This window comes from Globicephala melas, chromosome 18 (genome assembly GCF_963455315.2).
Source record: "Globicephala melas chromosome 18, mGloMel1.2, whole genome shotgun sequence".
Lineage (NCBI taxonomy): Eukaryota > Metazoa > Chordata > Mammalia > Artiodactyla > Delphinidae > Globicephala > Globicephala melas.
In genome coordinates, this window is record NC_083331.1 from 18,977,971 (window position 1) to 18,999,906 (window position 21,936).

At 39.6% G+C, this 21,936-nt stretch overlaps 2 protein-coding genes across 6 annotated transcripts in view; one reads left to right on the forward strand and one right to left on the reverse strand.

Moving 5' to 3' along the window:
- Positions 1 to 21,936, reverse strand: part of NUDT15 (nudix hydrolase 15) — a 41,936-nt gene that overhangs the window by 3,042 nt on the left and 16,958 nt on the right. For 2 of the 5 annotated variants that reach the window (XR_009559695.1, XR_009559694.1), the window contains one exon: positions 12,067 to 20,786. The exons of 1 other annotated variant lie outside the window; for it this stretch is intronic. The gene's annotated coding sequence lies outside the window, so the exon portion shown is untranslated. Of the gene's footprint in view, positions 1 to 12,066; positions 20,787 to 21,936 lie in introns of those variants that run through there. 2 more of the 5 variants (XR_009559698.2, XR_009559696.1) reach the window with 2 other exon arrangements.
- MED4 (mediator complex subunit 4) lies at positions 1,092 to 21,318 on the forward strand. The gene is made up of 7 exons (XM_030882292.2): positions 1,092 to 1,258; positions 11,845 to 11,911; positions 14,358 to 14,528; positions 16,294 to 16,351; positions 17,146 to 17,232; positions 18,722 to 18,853; positions 20,622 to 21,318. Exons 1-7 carry the CDS (start codon positions 1,134 to 1,136, stop codon positions 20,792 to 20,794), a joined length of 813 nt encoding a protein of 270 aa, XP_030738152.1. The 5' UTR covers positions 1,092 to 1,133; the 3' UTR covers positions 20,795 to 21,318.

Below are 21,936 nucleotides of genomic sequence, written 5' to 3' on the forward strand. Positions count from 1 at the left end.
CAGCTCTGGGTGTCCAGCAGGAGTCAGGTTTGGCACGTTCAGAAGGACAGAGCAGAGGACAGGACTGGAACGAGGGGACCACAGGTACTCCTGCCTCACTCCCAGCTGTTGTCTGTAGGTGACAACTTTCCAGCTCACCTTCTGTGACAGCAACTTGGGCCAGATACAGAGCTCCCACTGCCAGTGCTGTTTAACTTCGGGTTTTCCTAGTAAGGAAGGTCTCCTACTGCATTATTCTCCCCCAGAAAAGTGGGCTAAGGTACATTTTTGGTTGATTTGGAATGTGTGCTACATCAATTATTTAAACTATTTTCAACAACCATTTTCATACTATATTGATGGATTCAGTTCGCTGGTCATCTTGAGCAATGAACAAAACAGTTTGTTGGGGGATGTATGATTATAAAGATGGAGTACGAAATTGTGGAAGCAAGCCAAGTGTCCCTGACAGATGAATGGCTAAGCAAGGAGGGAGGGAAGAATGGGAAATTGTTGATGAACGGATACAGAGTTTCAGTTTTGCAAGATGAAAAGAGCTATGGGGAAGGAGGTGGTGATGGTAGCGCACAGTATGAAAGTACTTCATGCCTCTGAACTGTACACTTAAACACGGTTAACATGGTACATTTTATGCTAAGTGTATTTTACCACAATAAGAAAATAAGATGGATTTCGGTTCCTGTCCCAAAGTGCTTACTGCCTCCCTGAGAGCCCAAGCAGGAGGGTAGGAACAGTGTTATGGGAATGCAGACTAAAGAGAGGTTAATATGAGGAGACCCCGGCCTATTTTACGAAGAAACGACACAAGAGGCAGGCCATTATGTAATTCCCTCAAATGCTTGAAATCCGTTGAGCAGAAGCTTCCCATTCCAGCTGAATAACCTAAGGCTTAGGAGACCCTGACCGCGATGGAACCCCTCCCTGTTCTCGGTTTGGCTCTCGCTCCAAGGGTTAGACCCGAGAAGCCCTCGCTGCCCAGCAGATGGCGCTGGAGCCCGCAGGGCACCTCCAGGAGCACAGGGGGCGCTCCCGCCCGCCTCTCGTCCCCCGCCTCGGTGACCCTTCCTTCCGCTTGCCGAGCCTGCCTCTCCACGCCTGCGCGTAGCTGCGCGGACGCTGGGCCGTTGCGGAGAATGGCGGCGTCTTCTAGTGGCGAGAAGGAGAAGGAGCGGCCGGGCGGCGGCTCGGGAGCTGCAGGCGGTAACAGCACGCGTGAGAGGCTGCTGTCTGCGCTGGAGGATCTGGAGGTCTTGTCGAGGTGAGGCCGTCGGCCTGAGGGCCTGGCTGGGGCTGGGCAGGGAGGTCTGACTCGGGACCACCGGCCTGTCTTGGGCTTGGTGGGGAGGGCCACGCTCGGGGCTGCGGCGCACGCTCCCAAGGACAGTGCACGAGGGTCGGGACGTGGGCCTGCAACCCTCAGGGGCTCGGACGGCATATTCCCCCTTTAGAGAACATTTTAATACTGACAGTGACTCTGGAACCCCTGACTATCACAATCGTAGCGAACCTTAGAGGTCGCTGGGTGTGAGTCCCTTCGTCCACCGACATTCGACAGACATGTCAGGAACTCCCCTGGGTGCTGCGCGCTGGGAGAGGTCTTGCGGGGAAGGCTGGATGTCGACGAGAAGGAGCCCAGTGTCAAGGGGGAGAGACTTACATGTCAACAGTGACTGTGGCGCGGAGCTTGTTTTGATAGGTAGTTAGGGCAGCCTTCCTGGAGAAAGGACTGTATGGGGCGAATGAGTCCCGCAGACCTATTAGGCGGCATGTGCCTGGAACAGCATGTGCAAAGGCCTGGAACAGGAGCACGCACGACTTGGTGCTGGAATTACCAGTTTGGGGTGGCTGGAGTGCAGTGTGTGTGGCAGACGTAGGAGATGAAATTGGATGTCCTCCTCCTTATTCTGCCATTTTTCATGGTAATCTGTCAGATTGAAGCGTTCCTTAGCTCCAATGCATTCACTTGGATGTTAAAATTGTTCTGGTTCTTACTCCTAAAATGTTCCCATCCCCACTGTTATAATTAATTCTTAATGCAGCTTCCCAACAGTTTCACTTGCCTTAATGCTTCTGCATTTTATCCTTCTATATTACCTGAGAGCAGAGCTATCTTTTTAAAAAAGCTTCTGGTATTACTTTTCTGCTTTAGAATATTTGGTAGCTTCCCATTGCCCAGTGAAGTAAAGTTCAAACTCTTTAGCTTATCGTGCAGTAAAGCCATTCTCCACCCCTGTTAATCCATCTTGTTGTCCTTACTTACTGCCGCATCCCTCTGCCCTCCCATACCCTTTATTCCAGCCTCGGTGAATGCTCCCCATTCTCAAGCTGGCTAGCTTCCTCATCTTCAGTACCGTTTTTACTCCACCTCCAACTTGATGAATCATTCATTTACCCTCCAGAATCCAGTTCAAGTGTCACCTTTTCTGTAGTCAACATTCTTTGACGTTTTTGAATAAGTCATATATAGGCATACCTTGTTTTATTCCACTTTATTGCACTTTGCAGATTTTTTTTTTTTTACAGATTGAAGCTTTGTGGCAACCCTGTGTCAAGCAAGTCTGTTGGTGCCATTTTTCCAACAGCATTATTTTTAAATTAATACTGTTTTATTTTATTTTTTAAACTTTCTTTTTTTAAATTTATTTTATTATTCTTTTTTTAATTTTTATTTTATATTGGAGTAAAGTTGGTTTACAATGTTGTCTTAGTTTCAGGTGTACAGCAAAGTGATGCAGTTATACATATACATCTGTAACCAAGTCCAGGCTCCTACTGCTAACCACATGACAGGCTAATAAATCAAGAGATGAGGTGTTGGGGCAGGGAATAGAGACGTTATTCAGAAAGCCAGCAAACCGGGAGGATGCTGGACTCATGCCCCGAAGAACCATCTTGCCTGAGTTAGAATTCAGGCTTCTTTTATACTAAAAGGGGAGGGGCTAAAGTCAAAAATTTAGGTCAGCCTCCTGCGGGGATGTGTTCATTTCTTCCTCCCTGCAGTCTTTCACAGGTGGGCCTGGTCAAGATGTTTCGCATGAGCTCAGCAAAGGTGTTTTAGCTTAATGCTCATTACCCGGAGGCAGGACTCCCAGAGATGGGCCATCATGTATAATTTAAGCTTATAGGCAACGTCTCTTTAGTAATTAACTTGTAATAGAATACAAAGGTTCTTCCCTATTACAGATTTTTCTTTTTCAGATTCTTTTCCCATATAGGTTATTACATACAGAGCTCCCTGTGCTATACAGTAGGTCTTTGTTGATGATCTATTATATATAGTGGTGTGTATATGTTGATCCCAACATCCTAATTTATCCCTCCCCCCCACCTGTCCCCTTTGGTAACCCTAAGTTTGTTTTCTAAATCTGTGAGTCTGTTTTGTAAATAAGTTCATTTATATCGTTCTTTTAGATTCCACGTATAAGTGATATCATATGATATTTGTCTTTCTCTGTCTGACTGACTTCACTTAGAATGATAATCTCTAGGTCCATCCATGTTGCCGCAAATGGCATTATTTCATTCTTTTTTATGGCTGAGTAATATTTTATTGTATATATGTATCACATCTTCTTTATCCGTTCGTCTTTTAATGGACATTTAGGTTGCTTCCATGTCTTGGCTATTGTAAATAGTACTGCGATGAACATTGGGGTGCATGTATCTTTTTGAATTACGGTTTCCTCTGGATATGTGCCCAGGAGTGGGATTGTTGGATCATATGATAGGTCTATTTTTAGTTTTTTAAGAAACCTCCATACTTTTCTCCATAGTGGCTGTACCAATTTACATTCCCACCAGCAGTGTAGGAGGGTTCCCTTTTCTCCACACCCTCTCCAGCATTTATTGTTTGTAGACTTTTTGATGATGGCATTCTAACTGGTGTGAGGTGATACCTCATTGTAGTTTTGATTTGCATTTCTCTAATAATCAGCGATGTTGAGCATTTTTTCATATGACTGTTGGCCATCTGTATATGTTCTTTGCAGAAATGTCTATTTAGGTTTTCTGCCCATTTTTGGATTGGGTTGTTTTTTTGATATTGAGCTGCATGAGCTGTTTGTATATTTTGGAGATTAATCCCTTGTTGGTCGCATTGTTTGCAAATATTTTCTCCCATTCTGTGGGTTCTTTTCGTTTTGTTTAAGGTTTCCCTTGCTGTGCAAAAGCTTTCAAGTTTGATTAGGTCCCATTTGTTTATTTTTGTTTTTATTTTCATTACTATAGGAGGTGGATCAGAAAAGATCTTGCTGCTATTTATGTTAGAAAGTCTTCTGCCTATGTTTTCCTCTAAGAGTTGTATAGTATCTGGTCTTACATTTAGGTCTTTAATCCATTTTGAGGTTATTTTTGTGTGTGGTGTTAGAGAGTGTTCCAATTTCATTCATTTACATGTGGCTGTCCAGCTTTTCCAGCACCACTTATTGAAGAGACTATCTTTTCTCCATTGTATATTCTTGCCTACTTTGTTGTAATTAACTGACCATAGGTGCATGGGGTTATTTCTGGGCTTTCTATCCTGTTCCACTGATCTGTAAATGTGTCTTTGTGCCAGTACCATACTGTTTTGATTACTGTAGCTTTATAGTATAGTCTGAAGTCAGGGAGTCTGATTCCTCTGGCTCTTTTTCTTTCGCAACATTGCTTTGGCTGTTTGGAGTCTTTTGTGTTTCCATACAAATTTTAAGATTTTTTTCTTCTAAAGATCTGCAAAAAATGCCATTGGCAATTTGATAGGGATTGCATTGAATCTGTAGATTGCCTTGAGTAGTATAGTAATTTTGACAGTATTGATTCTTCCAATCCAAGAACATGGTGTATCTTTCCACCTGTGTCATCTTCCCATTTCTTTTATCAGCGTCTTATAGTTTTCAGAGTACAGGTCTTTTGTCTCCTTAGGTAGGTTTATTCCTAGGTATTTTATTCTTTTTGATGCGATGCTAAATGAGATTGTTGCCTTAATTTCTCTTTCTGATCTTTTGTTGTTAGTGTATAGAAATGCAAGAGATTTCTGTTTATTAATTTTTGTACCCTGTAGCTTTACCGAAATCATTGGTGAGCTCTAATAGTTTTCTGGTAGTGTCTTTAGGATTTTCTTTGAATAGTATGTCATCTGCGGTGACAGTTTTACTTATTTTATTTCTTTTTCTTCTCTGATTGTCATGGTTAGGGCTTCCAAAACTATGTTGAATTAAAGTGGTGAGAGTGGACATACTTGTCTTGTTCCGGATCTTAGAGGAAATGCTTTCAGCTTTTCACCTTTGAGTATGATGTTAGCTGTGGGTTTGTCATATGTCTTTATTATGTTGAGGTAGGTTCCCTCTTTGCCCACTTTCTGGAGAATTTTTATCATAAATTGGTGTTGAATTTTGTCAAAGGCTTTTTCTGCATCTATTGAGATGATCATATGGTTTTAATTCTTCAGTTAATGTGTATCACACTGATTTGTGGATATTGAAAAATCCTTGCATCCCTGGGATAAATCCCACCTGATCATGGTGTATGATCCTTTTAATGTATCCTGGATTTGGTTTGCTAGTATTTTGTTGAGGATTTTTGCATCTATGTTCATTAGTGATACTGACCTATAATTTTCTTTTTTTGTGGTATTTTTGTCTGGTTTTGGTATCAGGGTGACGGTGGCTTCATTAAATGAGTTTGGGAGTTTTACTTCCTCTGCAGTTTGTTTTGTTTTTTTGTTTTTGCGGTACGCGGGCCTCTCACTGCTGTGGCCTCTCCCGTTGCAGAGCACAGGCTCCGGATGCGCAGGCTCAGCGGCCACGGCTCACGGGCCCAGCCGCTCTGCGGCATGTGGGATCCTCCCAGTCCGGGGCACGAACCCACGTCCCCTGCATCGGCAGGCGGACCCTCAACCATTGTGCCACCAGGGAAGCCCTGCAATTTTTTGAAATAGTTTCAGAAGAATAGGTGTTAACTCTTCTCTAAATGTTTGATAGAATTCGCCTGTGTAGCCGTCTGGTCCTGGACTTCTGTTTGTTGGGAGTTTTAAAATCACAGTTTCAATTTCAGTACTTGTGATTGGTCTGTTCATATTTTCTACTTCTTCCTGGTTCAGTCTTGGGAGATTGTACCCTTCTAAGAATTTGTCCATTTCTTGTAGGTTGTTCATTTTATTGGCATATAGTTTAAGAACAGCTAATGGTTAATTGGAAAATACCTCCCTTGCTACTTTTTGAGCCAATTTTTTCCACTTGCTTGAATTCTGGGTCTTGTTCTGTTTGAAATATTCCCTTGAGCTCTTTCTTCTTTTGGGAGAATTCTCACCAGAAGCCCAAGTCTAATACTTGATTGACTTCTAGAATTTTTGCTAAGGAATCTTGATGACACTGATGAGTGTGAATTTAGTTGAGTTAAAATGATCCTTATTATTTGTTCATTTTGACTAACCACATGGTATGGATGGTGGTAATTAATTTTTCTGTAAATATGTTGACTTTGTGAAGAAGTAACACCCCCTTTGGGAAGCAATGGATGCTGCCTTTTGTTCTGAGTAGGTCTTAGTCTGAGAATTTCAAATCTTTGCCTTAGTATAACCAAAGAACTGTTACATCTCACCCTTCTACTCTGGAGTCCAGTAAATTCGTTTCTTTTCTCAGCTTTACTTGCTGTAACATAATTTGTCTGTTTTGCTGAGTAACCCTAGTATATATTTCATGTCCACCAAGTTCAGGAACTGTGTTTCTGAGCCTACCCATTCAGTATAATGGTCTTTGAGAACATCTCCTGACATTGGACAGCCCAGTAGTCAATATTGAGATCTTGCCTCTAGATTGGCTCCTGGGCTGTCTATCTATGGTGTGTTTACCTGATGCTGTCGGTACTATAGGAGTGCATATACTTGGTATTCATGTACTCTTTGCTTGAGATAGCATAGCTAAGTAATTTATCAGTTATGTTATATTTGAGACTAAATTGAAATTCTCTTGTATCTAGATTTGACCAATTTATCCCTCTCTATATTTGATTCTTGATTGTCAAGTATAGCATTTTTCGTTTGATGAAGTGTATTTATCCACTGAAATTCTGAATCATTTAAATTTTCCTCAGGAACCTCGGTGTTTCTGAAACTTTCTCCTTCAGCTTTCCCGTTGTACATGATCACCTGAAGTGCTGAGTCCTCTTTTGCTTCCTCTAAAAGAAGCTGTAGTTCTTCTGCTTCCCATGCTCCAGGAATGCCAAAAAGACTTGGATTTCTCGTTAATTTGTAGTCCTCACTGAATCTGTTGACAGATTGGTTAAAGCCTTCTTTCTTGAGGCGCTCTGCTGCCTGTGGTAATAGCCATTGTCTTAGAAGTTCGTTTTTCTTTTTCTCTGATTTTCTCATGCCGTATCTGCCACATTGTTTTATTTGTTCATCTCTAAAGAAAGACTGGGTGACAGTAAGCAAGTGAGAATTTCTCTCTTTTATAATCCTGGAAATGGTTGTTGGTGGTGATGGAAGAGATGTCACTTTGGTTTGCCACCTAAGACTGATTGGAACTCCTCCACAGAATGAGGCTGCTCCAGTGTGATTGGCTTTCCAAAAAGTCCCATTATGTGGCCAGTCACACATAGATACTTATACTGATTCTGTGATATGTGAAGTTTGTCATTATCCTATGAATGAACTTATTCTCTTTGCATTTTTTATGAAAAATGAAAAAAACCTCATTATTGTAACCTCTTGACTTTAGAAAGTAGTGGTTGTGAAATTTGGCATATATTTTTTTACTCTTACCTGATTATATAGCCTTCTAGTATATTATTGGGGTGGCCAAAAAGTTCCTTAGGTTTTTAAGTAAAAATGAAAGACACATTTTTCATTTTCACCACGAACTTCATTGAACAACGTATTCACCCTTTTGTTCCACTACCTTCTGCCATTTTTCAGGCAACTTCATAATTCCATCTTCCCAAAACTTTTTATCTTTTTGAGCAAAGAACTGTTCCAGGTGCCTTTTACAGTCTTCCAGGGAATTGAAATTCTTTTCATTAAGAGAATTTTGTAAAGACCGAAATAAATGGAAATCCGAAGGTGCAATGTCTGGTGAATAAGGTGGAGGAATCAGAACTTCCCAGCCAAGCTGTGACAGTTTCTGCCTGGCCATCAAAGAAACATGCGGTCTTGTGGTATCCTGATGGAAGATTATGCGTTTTCTGTTGACTAATTCTGGACGCTTTTCGTGCTTTCAGTTGGTCTAATTGGGAGCAGTACTTGTTGGAATTAATCGTTTGGTTTTCTGGAAGGAGCTCATAATAGAGGACTCCCTTCCAATCCCACCATATATACAACATCACCTTCTCTGGATGAAGACCGGCCTTTGGTGTGCTTGGTGGTGATTCATTTCACTTGCCTCATGATCTCCTCCGTTCCACATTATTGTACAGTATCCACTTTTCATCACCTGTCACAATTTGTTTTAAAAACGGAACATATTCGTGACGTTTCATTAGAGAATCACATGCGGAAATATGGTTAAGAAGGTTTTTTTTGCTTAACTTATGTGGAACCCAAACATCAAAGCAATTCACATAACCAAGCTGGTGCAAATGATTTTCAGCGCTAGGTTTCGATATTGTGTGTCAGCTATCTCCCGCGTGGTCTAACGTTGATTGTTCTCAATTAATGTCTCGGTTTGATTGCCATCAACTTCAACTGGTCTGCCTGACTGTGGAGCATCATCCAGCGAGAAATCTCCAGCACAGAACTTCACAAACCACTTTTGACATGTTTGATCAGTCACAGCGCCTTCTCTGTACACTGCACAAATCTTTTTTTGCATTTCAGTTGTGTTTTTACCTTTCTTGAAATAATCAAGCATAATGTGCTGAAAATGTTGCTTTTTTTCTTCCATCTTCAGTATTAAAATGGCTACACAAAAATTCACCAGGTTTGGTAAGTGCTTTTTTAAATGCACGCTGACATGACAGCTGTCACAGTACAGTCTAACAAAGTTGTTTTGAATGAAGTTAAAGACCACTAAGCGCTGCTAGAGCCATCTACGGAAAAAACCGAACGAACCTTTTGGCCAATCCAATACTTTGTAAGATGTGATAGAATCAGGTAGTCTTTGGAGGAATTTAAAAAAATAGAAACCTATAGGTAGATTGTAGTCTAAAAAGTTTTTCTTAACCTGTTTGTAACTCAGAACTCATTGTGGAACAGAAACCACATTGATAGGAGTCTTGAGGTTTCCCCACCAGCCTATTAATTGTTTACCTGGGGCTTCCCTGGTGGCGCAGTGGTTAAGAATCCGCCTGCCAATGCAGGGCATGGGTTCAAGCCCTGGTCCGGGAAGATCCTGCATGCCGCGGAGCAACTAAGCCCGTGCGCCACAACTACTGAAGTCCGTGTGCCTAGAGTCTGAGCTCCGCAACAAGAGAAGCCACCGCAATGAGAAGCCCGCGCACTGCAACTAGAGAAAGCCCGCGCACAGCAATGAAGTCCCAGTGCAGCCAAAAATAAATTTAAAAAATAAATTAATTTAAAAGAAAATTGTTTACCTGAAGTGTAGTATCACAAATAATATAGGACCTAACCCTGTATAAGTTATATTTGTGTGGAAATGTGGGAGGATTCTAATTTGGCATGCCAGGAGTACAGCTGCTTCCTTTGTAGCGCTACGGGCCTCCCACTCCCATAATGAGAGAGAGGACAGGGGGTCCTTCAGCCTCTCTTCACCCTTGGAGTGGACAGAGGTTTCCACTTTGTCCTAGACAGTTAGTGAAGAGCACTGAATCTTACAGACCTCTCCCTCCCTCCCTTAAAGTAAGCCCTTGTAAGGTTTTCTGTTGATTTATACTCCCAGATTGGCAAGAAAGGGTCATTCTGCATCTCCCACCATACCCCCAACCCCTTACCACCATCCCTTCCCCACAGAAACCAGCTTTTATTTAGGCCAGGGGTTCTCAACTCTCTTCATCTCATTAATGGGGTGCAGAAAAGGGCTAATATAACATGCTATTTTCATAAAATGTCTGTTTAATCCATTAGCAAGTCCTGTCGGCTCTGCTTCCAAAATATATCCTAAATCTGTCCATGTTTCCCCATTTCCATTACTAAATCCTAGTGGCTAGGACGTAGTCAAAGCCAGTGTCATCTTTTGCCTGAGACACTACAAAAACCACCTAACTTGATTCCCTTTCTAGCTCTCTTACAGTCTGTTCTCCAGATAGTTCAGCAGTTGTTTAAAAATGTAAATCAGGTCATGTCCTTTGCCTGTTTAAAATAATCCAGTAGCTTCTCTTTGCACTTAAGAGTGAAATACTAATCCTGTACCCTGACCTACAAGGCCCTACACAATCCAGCCCGCCCCCTCCCTCTCTCTTTCACTCCCTCCCTCCCTCCATTGTCCTTATTTTGTATCCTGCTCCCTGGTGCCTGCTGTGCTCTGGCCACATTTCCTCAAACCCGTCTTTGAGCCAGTGAGCTAGCTGGGTCTTTTACCAAGCATTCTTTCCTCCCACATCTCCTGGCTGGCTTCTCTTGTTTAATTCATGTTTTACTTCAAAGATATTCCCATAGAGAAACCTTCCCTGACCACCCAGTTTAAGTAGCCAAAACTACCTCACTGACCCTCTCTGGTTTAACACTGCTTTATTTTCTTCCTAACCCCTGTCACTCTGGTTTTACTTACATATTTTTTGTCTTCTCTATTAGAATTTAATTGCCATTGTTCACTTTACTAACCCAAGCATCTAGAAAGTGCCTGGCACGTAATAGGCACTCAAGAAACATTTGAATGAGTGAATGAAGACTTTTTATTCCCTTATCTACTTTTTTCATTAATTAGGTAATTAATTCATACATAATGGTGTATGGGAGGGAGGTTGAGTCCAATTTGCACCATCCACTAAAATAGCCTGAGGCTAGTGAGTGGAAGGTGGAACTATGAAGGTAAAAATAGCATGGCAGCCAGTGAGAAGGTACAAACCCTGGGCTGACTAGTAGTGTCAGGTAGTTAATTGTGAAGCTGTCCTCTCCTGGATAATTTCTGAATTAAGTCCCATCTATCAACAGTTTTGAAACTAATATATAGAATATTACCTGCTACACATTTTTCCCCAATCATTCTACTGTTTTTCATGTAGAAAATTAGCATATTTAACAAATGAGCATTCTAGAAATGTATGATTTATTATGTGTAAGTATCCCTCTTAGCTGATACCTGTTTGGTTAATTTAAAAATTTGCAGGTGAGAAGTTTTGTGTCACAACTACTCAGTTCTGCCATTGTAGTGGCAAAGCAGCCTCAGGCAATATGTAAATGAAGGGGAGTGGCTATCATCAAAGAAAAGTTATTTACAAAAACCACAGATGGGCTGCATTTGGCCTGTAGACCCCTTATGTAGGAGTTTTTCTTGCATAAACCACGCATAATGCATTGTCTGCATTTTCTACTTTGGTTTCTTTAAAGTGAAATGAGCACTTGGACACTCATCAAGCAGACTTAGGGCAGGCTCTTGCTGAGTTTTTATGACTTTACTTCTCCTGGTTCCATAGTTATTCTTTACAAACCTCTGTTAAGTGTTTCCAAGCTTAGGTTTTTATAGAAACAGTTTTTCCTATTCACAGTCATACTTCATTTGTATTTATATACTCAATTTATACAATTATAGTAATAGTAAAGTTTGAGTAAATGGGCCTGGTAATGAACACAGCTGAGTCTTGGTGAGAATGTACTGTGCCAGTGAGAGCTGAAGTCCACAGTCAAAGTGGCCTGTGGGGCAATAGCTCTGAGTACTCAGCTTGCTGTGGGTACTGTGAATCCAGCAAGTCAGTCAGGTGGAGATCAGGTAGAGCCTCTATTGTATTTACTTTGCAAACTTTGTTTTTGTTTTATAGAGAACTTATAGAAATGCTGGCGATTTCTAGAAACCAAAAGTTGTTACAGTCTGGAGAGGAAAACCAGGTAAGTGGTTTCTTTTTGAATTAAACACAAAAAAACCTCCCATCATTTCTACAATTTCCTATTTATATTTACTTTGTGTGAGAACAGGAAGATCAGATTCTATTAAATTATTAATTGCAGTTTTTAAATTGAGTTTTTTCCATCATTTAGGTAAGGTATAATTGACATGTAATATTGTTTTTTTGTGTGTTTTTTTTGTTTTTTTGCGGTACGCGGGCCTCTCACTGTTGTGGCCTCTCCCGTTGCGGAGCAATAGGCTCCGGATGCGCAGGCTCAGCGGCCATGGCTCACAGGCACAGCCGCTCCGCGGTATGTGGGATCTTCCTGGACCGGGGCACGAACCCGTGTCCCCTGCATCGGCAGGTGGACTCTCAACCACTGTGCCACCAGGGAAGCCCGACATGTAATATTGTATTAGTTTAAGATGTATATCATAACAATTTGATATAGGTACATAATGCAAAATGATTACCACAGTAAGTTTAGTTAACATCCATCACCTCACATGGTTAAGTTTGTTTGTTTGTTTGTTTTTTTGCCATACCACGCGGCATGTGGGATCTTAGTTCCCCAAGCAGGGATGGAACCCATGCCTCCTGCAGTGGAAGTGTGGAGTTTTAACCACTGGACCACCAGGGAAGTGCCCAGTTTTCTTTTCTTTATTTTTTTTTTCCTTAAACAAATTTTATTTATTTATCTATCTATCTATTTATTTATTTATTTTGGGCTGCATTGGGTTTTTGTTGCTGCACATGGTCTTTCTCTAGTTGTAGTGAGCAGGGGTTACTCTTTGTTGCGGTGCGCAGCCTTTTCTTGTTGTGGAGCACATGGGCTTCATTAGTTGTGGCACACGGGCTTAGTTGCTCTGCAGCATATGGGATCTTCCCAGAGCAGGGCTCGAACCTGTGTCCCCTGCATTGGCAGGCGGATTCTTAACCACTGTACCACCAGGGAAGTCCTTTCTCTTCTTATGATAAAAACTTCTAAGAAAATTGCAGGGAAAGTGGCACCTTTTCATGTACCTGTTGACCATTTGTATGTCTTTGGAAAAACGTCTGTTCAGTTCCTCTGCACATTTTTTTTTTTTTTTTTTGCGGGCCTCCCACTGTTGTGGCCTCTCCCATTGTGGAGCACAGGCTCTGGACGCGCAGGCTCAGCGGCCATGGCTCACGGGCCCAGCCGCTCCGCGGCATGTGGGATCTTCCCAGACCGGGGCACGAACCCGTGTCCCCTGCATCGGCAGGCAGACTCTCAACCATTGCGCCACCAGGGAAGCTCCTGCACATTTTTTAAGAACTTTTTGAAGTTGCTGAGATTTATTCTCGTAGCTATTTTCAAATTTACAGTACTGTATTCTTAATTATAGTCACCATGGTGTACGTTATATTTCCAGAACTTATTTATCTTATAGCCTGGAGTTTGTACCTTTTGACCACCTTTACCCATTTTGCCGCCTTCCCCCTGGCAGCCACCAATCTGAGCTCTTTTTCTATGTGTTTGGCTCTTTTTACATTCCACATATAACTGAGATCATACGGTGTTTGTCTTTTTCTGTCTGACTTATTTCCTTTAATGCAATGTTCTTAAGGTCCATCCATGTTATCCCAGATGCCAAGATTTCCTTCTTTTTTTGTGGCTGAATGATATTCCTTTGTGTGTGTGTGCATGTGTATAGATTTACATCACGTTTTCTTTATCCATTCCTCCATTCATGGACATTTAGATTACTTCCTTGTCTTGGCTATTGTGAATAATGCTACAGTGAACATACGAGTGCAGATATCTTTTCGAAAATAGTGATCTCATTTCCTTTGGATAAATACTCAGAAGTAGAATTGCTGGATCATATGGTAGTTCTAATTTTAATTTTTTAAGTAACCTCCACACTTAATGGAATGTTTTCCACAGTAGTTGCACCAATTCAGATTCTAAGGGTTCCCTTTGTCTCCACATTCTCACCAACATTTGTTATCTTTTGTCCTTCTGATTATAGCTGTTCTAGCTGGTGCAGGGTCATATCCAGTTGTGTTGATTTGCACTTCCCTGGTGATTAGTGAAGTTGAATACCTTCTCATGTATTTTTGGCCGCTTGTATATGTTTGGAGAAATGTCTGTTCAGTTCCTGGTGTCAACTAATAAAATCATCTCAAATTTTACCTTCCCTGAGAAATGAATAAACCTGCTCATTTTGGCATATTGCTAGTTCTGAAAGGTTTGTTTTATTTTGTGTGAAAGAATAGCATATAATTAGAAAAAGCAGAAAACCTTGATATTAATCTCTTCTAAAATAATCATAGGTAGGCTATTTTTAACAATGATTAGTAAACAGTACTTTGAAGGTGTTAAGACTTTATGGACTAGCCAATTCACATGTGGATTCTTTGTTTCACTGGAATGTAGTTCTTCAGTATTCTGTAGTCTGCTTTAATCACCTATTATCTGACAGGTCCTGGAGTTGTTAATTCATAGAGATGGGGAATTTCAAGAACTAATGAAATTGGCACTTAATCAGGGAAAAATCCATCATGAAATGCAAGTTTTAGAAAAAGAAGTAGAAAAAAGAGACAGTGATATTCAGCAACTACAAAAACAGCTAAAGGAAGCGGAACAGATACTGGTAAGTTGATAGAGGCTGTTTCTTAATGTAAAAAAGGATACTATTTACTCTATTTCTGAAAAATAAATCTATTACAATTTTGAAGTGGTAGAAAACTTGAATTTCCAAGTCTAAAAGTGACCCCTTGTCACTTTGGTTAGATGAAAGACCATGTCATTCCCTTTTTTTTTTAATGTTTATTTATTTTATTCGTTTATTTTATTTATTTATTTGGCTGCGTCTTGTCTTAGTTGCGGCACGCAGGATCTTTTCATTGTGGCACGCGGGCTTCTCTCTAGTTGTGGCATGTGGGCTCGAGAGTGAGTGGGCTCTGTAGTTGCAGCACGAGGGCTCTCTCATTGAGGCGCACGAGCTCAGTAGTTGCGGCACGTGGGCTTAGTTGCCCCGCGGCAACTGAGATGTGGGATCTCAGTTCCCTGACCAAGAAGAAGGCGGATTCTTTACCACTGGACCACCGGGAAGTCCCTCCCTTTTTAATTATTGTTTTCCGATAGTCTGCATTACTTTTGAGCCATATTTTCATTATTTGAAGATTTCACAAGTTTGAATTAATAGAAATGGGAAGTTTTACTTTTATCCTGTCCTAAGTTTTCATTTGTTAATAGTCTAAATCTCTACTTCAGTTTTAGAAATAATTTTTGAAATCAGTAAAAGTATATACCAATTTTATATATTGATTAAAATTTACATTTATTTAGTCTTCCATCCTAAACTAGATGGGATTTATATGTAAATAGATATAGATATATGTTAAGGACTCTAGTTTTTCCTTTCTTGTTCTTGGCTACTATTTCAAAGAGACAATTTATTTGTTATTATTTGCTCAGTTATTTCACTAAATACTAACTAATGTCATTGTTATGTGGTGGTATTGCAGGAAGACCTGAGTTTGATTCTCATATGGACCAGACATTGCTGGCTCCTCTCTAGATTAGATTTCCAAAAGACAGTGAACACAAGGACTATAAAAAGACTAAATTTTATGATTTAGATAGTGGCAACTAACAGTTATTAAGTACTAGTGCACCAGGCCCTGTACTTTGCACTTCATGTGTATTATCTCAATCTTCATCACAGTTATATGAGGTCAGTACCGTTATTCTATTTTTACAGACAAAACCATAATTTTAAATGAATACCTACCTTGCCCAAGAGGTAAAAGTTGAGAGATGGAACATAAACCTAGATCTCTCTGACTCCATACTCTTAAATGCTGTGTTACGGTGGAGGATGCATATACTAGGTTAGCTTCATTTTACCCTTTAGTTTGCCTTTGCCCAGGGGAGGGTGGGTGGAAGAGTTCATTATAATAGTCATTAAGCATGGAGGTAATGGTAATGTATAAATGAATGAGACTATCAATCCAAGAATTTATCTTGTAAACTAGAAAAAAAATTTTTTTGGTATTTTATCCTTGAACTAGATATAAGAATAGGATGCTTTGGGAGTAGTACGTGGTCTGTTTTCTGCCTGTTTATGATAGATGACATAAAGAAAAAATGGTAGTGAACAATCCAATTTACATTTTGTTTCTAACAACTAATGTGTATGGAGATTGACTCATAAATGTTTCTTTTTTTCTTGACTGTAACTGATACAAATGATACCCAAGTGGTGGTTCAGAATATTACAAATAAATTGTGGGGATTTCCAAATTTTACATATTGTTTCTATGGGATAAATGATTTTGTGAATTTAGCCAAAAACTGGGCTTGGTATAGTTTTGAATAATCCATATTTCTTTTTTTAATGTTGTTTAAATTAGGCAACAGCTGTTTACCAAGCAAAAGAAAAACTCAAGTCAATAGAAAAAGCAAGAAAAGGTTAGTACTGTGGGAACACTGAATGACTTTCTGAAAAATCCAAATTTTGGTTTCAAGAAACTGATGAGAGGATTATTGGTAATCATTTGCTGCTGTTGAAAAGTTTCCAATAAATTTTCTTATAAAGTGTCTGCTATATAGCACTATGCTGGGCATTGCTAGGGAGGTGTCACATCCTTTTCCAGGTTATAAAAAGCAATAATAGAAGTTACGGCTATTACCCAAACGTGCAATAAAGACAGTGGGTTTTTTAAATTGTTGGGAGAGGAGAACATGGGCTGGAAGCAAATGGGATTTGAGGTGGATCTTGAAAGACTGTGAAGTCAGAACTAGATAACGCTTTGGGATGTGTGCACATGTAGTGGTGCTTCGAGAGGCTCAGCATGGCTTCTCGTCCTGTCCTGCTTCTCTCTTTCAAAGGCTTCCATTGTGGATCTTTTAGATTGCATACTAAAAGTCAGAATTATAATGAAGACTTTGGTTACTTTTAATGATTTGTAGGTATGATTTACATCTAACTCGCCTCTTGTCCTATTTTAGATTAACTGCTGTTAAATGTTTGATGTGTGTTCTTCCAGATTTTTCTTAGATCTGTAATACATACGTAACAAGAACAATACAAATACATATATTCTAAAATAAAAACCAGGTTGTGCTATACATATTATTTACTAGTGTACTTTTTTAATCTAATGTATATATTTTAAGTATGAAGTGTATCTGTGATGTATGCACTGACAAACTTGTATGTTTACTAGACTGAAATGTTAACACTATCCTCTTGACTCTCTCAGGTGCTATCTCCTCTGAAGAAATAATTAAGTATGCACATAGGATTAGTGCAAGTAATGCTGTGTGTGCCCCACTGACCTGGGTCCCAGGTAAAAGTAATTCTCTTTTTACTAGATACATGTGGTTTTGAAAATTCTTAGGTGACTGTACACAAAAATAGGAAGAAAAGATTTAAATATGGCATGTATTTATCCTTAGAAACATGTTTCATATTTTCACATCTTTAGTGTCTTATAAGTGATAATATAGGCCATGGGGTTTTATCAGTTTGGTTTTCTACAAAGCTCTTGCCACTGGAAACTGTGTTTCTTTCCTTTTTTAAAAAAAAATAAGTAATTAATAAATTTTAAAAGTATAATATGTGATGATTCTAAAGCTATAGATTTATATACCTGTAAAACGCAGGCTGGCCAGAAGCTAACTTTTTTGAGCCATTAGGATTTCCACAAGGGTTCCAGCCTGAGAAAGAGACAGTCCCGACTCTTAGGGGATAAAGATGAAGCACTGGACACCCAGCAGCAGACACACAGGACTGCAGAGAGCTGGAGTAATTAGAAATAGCAGAGAAATAAACTGCCACATATATATATATATTTTTTAACTTTTATTTATTTGGTTGCATCAGGTCTTAGTTGCGACACGTGGGCTCCCTAGTCACTGCAGGCGGTCTCCTTAGTTGCGGCATGCCAACTCTTAGTTGCTGTGTGGCATGTGGGATCTAGTTCCCCGACCAGGGATTGAACCCCGGCCCCCTGCATTGGGAGCGCAGAGTCTTATCTACTGCGCCATCAGGGAAGTCCCTTGCTACATATACTGACAGCAGAGACGTCAGGTAGAGCAGCAGCCTTTTGGGAGGAATGGGAGGTAGTTATCTCAGCTCTAGTCAGTCCTGACGGTGGTATTTTGCCATACCTGAAACACTAAGGGTAGCTACGGTTTTGGAGGATAAATAATCTGGAGTTGGTGAGAAAATATTACCAAAAAATTGGTCCAAATCTGGCCAAGTTTTCATCAACCCAGAACTAAAAAGTGTGCTTTCATGATTGGAAATGAATGTTATTGGCTCCTGATACTCCACTGGAATGTTACAGGAATTAGCTTTCCTTCCAACCTCCCCGCAGCATGCGGCGTGTGGGACCTTAGTTCCTGGACCAGGGATGGAACCCGCGCCCCCTGCAGTGGAAGCGCGGAGTCTTAGCCACTGGACCGCCAGGGAAATCCCCAGGAATTAGTCTTTAAATTACGTGATCAAAGAGGTTGGTTAGGAAAAGGTTTTAATTTAGAAGACTCAAGATTATACTTTTCTTTGTCATTTGGAATGTTTGCTTAAATGAGAGACTTCTTTTCATATAGAGAATAGTGTATTATTGTGAAGATCTAGAGAAGAAATAAAAATACATGTATTTAAAATTTTAATATATTATGTCTTAATAACAATTGATAAGATGACCTTTATATTCCAAAATTGAAAATGTGGCTTGAGTTCTTCAAAGCGAACCAAGGAAAATCAATATTTCAGAGAAGGTATCAAAGCTTATTTTCATATGTGACTGAATTAAAAGCAGTCTTATTTTTTAGGGGACCCACGGAGACCATACCCAACTGATTTGGAGATGAGAAGTGGATTATTGGGCCAGATGAACAACCCTTCCACTAATGGAGTGAACGGTCATCTACCAGGGGACGCACTTGCAGCAGGCAGATTGCCAGGTAACGTTAATCAGAATAATGCTTTCAAACAAAGGTTTTTTTCAGAAATGATGAGGAAGACAGAGATCTGAACAAGTTTGAGGGTCTGGACCCAACTCATTTTAGTTGCTAGGTTCTCTACCAGTTTATCCTCTCTGCTTCCTCTAGTTTAAAGACTGTTCTAGATGGAGGCTATGAAATCAGAATAAACTGATTTTATGTGCCATTTTCCTCAGGAATTAGGCCTCATTAACTAAGCTCCAAACATAGCTTTTTAAAATGAAGTATATTTTATAAACAGGATAAGATGTATGTATGTTCAGTTTAAAGAATACCAAGTGAGCACACTTGGAAAAAACCCCAGATTAACAAAGTGACTAACAAAGCTTTTTATGGGCGTTTTAATACCTAAATAGAGTATCACTTTTTGTGAGACTCAGTTCATTCTGAACTTCAGCCTTCCTCAGATTTTGCATATAGGTTTGTACTGTTCTTATGTTTATTTTATGTTCCCCTTTTACCTTTTGTAGGTGACTTGTTTTGTTTTGATCTGGTAGAACATATTAAAAGTTTTTTAAAAGGCATAAAAAAGGGGAAAATTGCTCTTTTTTGAGCAGTTTTAATATTTTACATATTTCATGTTTTTTCGTGTATTTTTTACATCGCTAAAAACATACTGTAGATAATGCTTTTTTATGCTTAACATTTCATTGTAAGGCTGTCCCTGTGTTATTAAAAATAATTTTATAAACATCGCTGTTGTTAACTATCTAAAGTACAAACTGGGAAGTCACTGTGCATTAGTTTCCCTTGGTATCTCCTCATTTTTCTCATTGTGGTTTTACTGTGTCATAATATGCCAGTCAGGTCCAGGCAGGAGGCAGAAACCACACCAGCAAATATGAAGGAAAATGTAAAGAGCTACTGAGTAGTAACCAGGTACTAACTACTAGACAGTAAAGAGAAGTATATTTTCTAAATGCAGTAATAACAGATGCAGGGGGCAGCTACTGCATGTAGGATGAGGCAGATAGCCAAGGAAGGGACCGACTGAGACGAGGCTCCCCCCCCCCCCCATCCCAAGGCTGATATTCAGCCCGGAGTGGAAAAGGTGTAGCTCTGGCCTGTTGGATGGCAGAGAAGTTAGATGAGGTGTCACAGGCCAGAGCCGGCAAGTAGGAAATTATCCACTAGGGTCCAAGGGAGACTTGCTGGGAAGTCATCCAACTGGGATGCCACTGATGTCCTACACACCCACCAGACACCACAGGAGGGAAACGCAGGATCCCGGAAGGGAAGCCTGTTCCTCCTGTAGAGTCCTTGCAGTGCGCTCTACTGACAGAGCTTAACATTGTGGCTGCTGGCAAAGGAGAAGTGTTTTCAGGGTCCAGGGAGAAGAGTGGAATTGAAGCTTAAGAGGCAGTTTAAACTGGAATACACAGTATAGTTTACATTAGCTACTTATATATAGAGAGAATATATAGAAAGTACTATATATGACTTATTATATATGTGCATAAAATATGTATAGACATGAGACATTCGATTTGAAATTATGAACATCTTGAATAGTGACTATAGGAAAGTATGATTTAAAAAAAATAAACCAGAGTCTAAACATCACGTTACTAAAACATCACATTTTTTGATTATTGGCCAAATGTATATTTTGATTTCTAGCCTTTTAAGAAATTTTACTTCAGATTATTTGCATGAAGGAAAGTATAACTAAGAAGTAAATTAATTTTTAGTAAAGATGTTCTCATATGTGCTTCTTTCTTTTCTCCAGATGTCCTTGCCCCACAGTATCCATGGCAGTCAAATGACATAGCAATGAATATGTTACCACCAAATCACAGTAATGACTTTTTGTTGGAACCTCCAGGACATAACAAAGAAAATGAAGATGATGTAGAGGTTATGTCAACAGACTCCTCAAGCAGTAGTAGTGACTCTGATTAAAAAAGCATAAGACAAAAACATACAGAATTGAATACTATAGAATTCTGTTTCTTAAATAATTGCAAACCTGTAAAAATAGCCAGGTGATAATCGGCTATAGTGGAATTGTGCTGCCTATTAAAAATCACAGTGGACTTTCTTTTTAAAGCCAAAAAGCATGGTTTCAGTTCTAAACCACTAGGTGAATATTTAGAGAAAATCAAAATTTACTGTTGGAAAAAAAGATTATTCAGTTCATTGTTGTCTTGTTCTATTTCAGTTGTGTTGGACTTGTGCATAAGAGTTCTGGAAATAAGATTTTAGGGAAATGACCCATGTACATATCACTAATAGGCCTCCTGGAATTATTTAGAAAAGCATAAACAAAGGCAGCGGATCACTGAATGTGCATAACTCAGAATAACAGAAACCCTCATTTGAAAGTAAAGGCCGTTAGCTTCTGTCTCAGGAACAGGAGAAATTGTCTCAATTTGTACTATTTGTAATTATTGTATATTTTGTAAGTAAACTCACTTTTGTTTGTACTTTCTATGCTTTTTTTTTTTAATTTCAGCATAGGTAGGATATTTCTGTAAATCCAGTTGCATTTTGTACATACTTTAGAATTTGGAGGATGAATGAACATGAGGTAATGTATACATCTGAACTAGTAATACCAACTTTGGTAGGTTTCTTAAAGGCACACACTGCCATTCTTAGAAGAAATAAAATGAAGTAGTTTTTTAAACTAATTGAAAACTTACCATAATGTCATAACAAGCATAACAAATTGTATGAAAGGTTGTAGAATGGAAAACACTCTGGCCTTCACCTTCCCTCTTATGGCAGTTCCCAGAAGGAATCACTTTTAACTTCTGGTGGTTAACATCCATGTTTAAATAATATGCTTATACAGCTATATTTTGACTTATCAGTTTTAGACAGTATTGCACTCTTTACTTTTTCCTGATCTTTTGTGGAAAATTTAGCAAATATGGTTCAGCATAAAGGAGACACAATGAAATTAGCATTCTACCCAGAGATTATATCAATTAACATTTTGGTGTAGACTTTTATCTTAAAAAAAAATACACATTATATACATTTTGTTTGAAAAAAATAAGAATATTGTAAAAAGAAAAAGCATACCCCATATGAAGGAT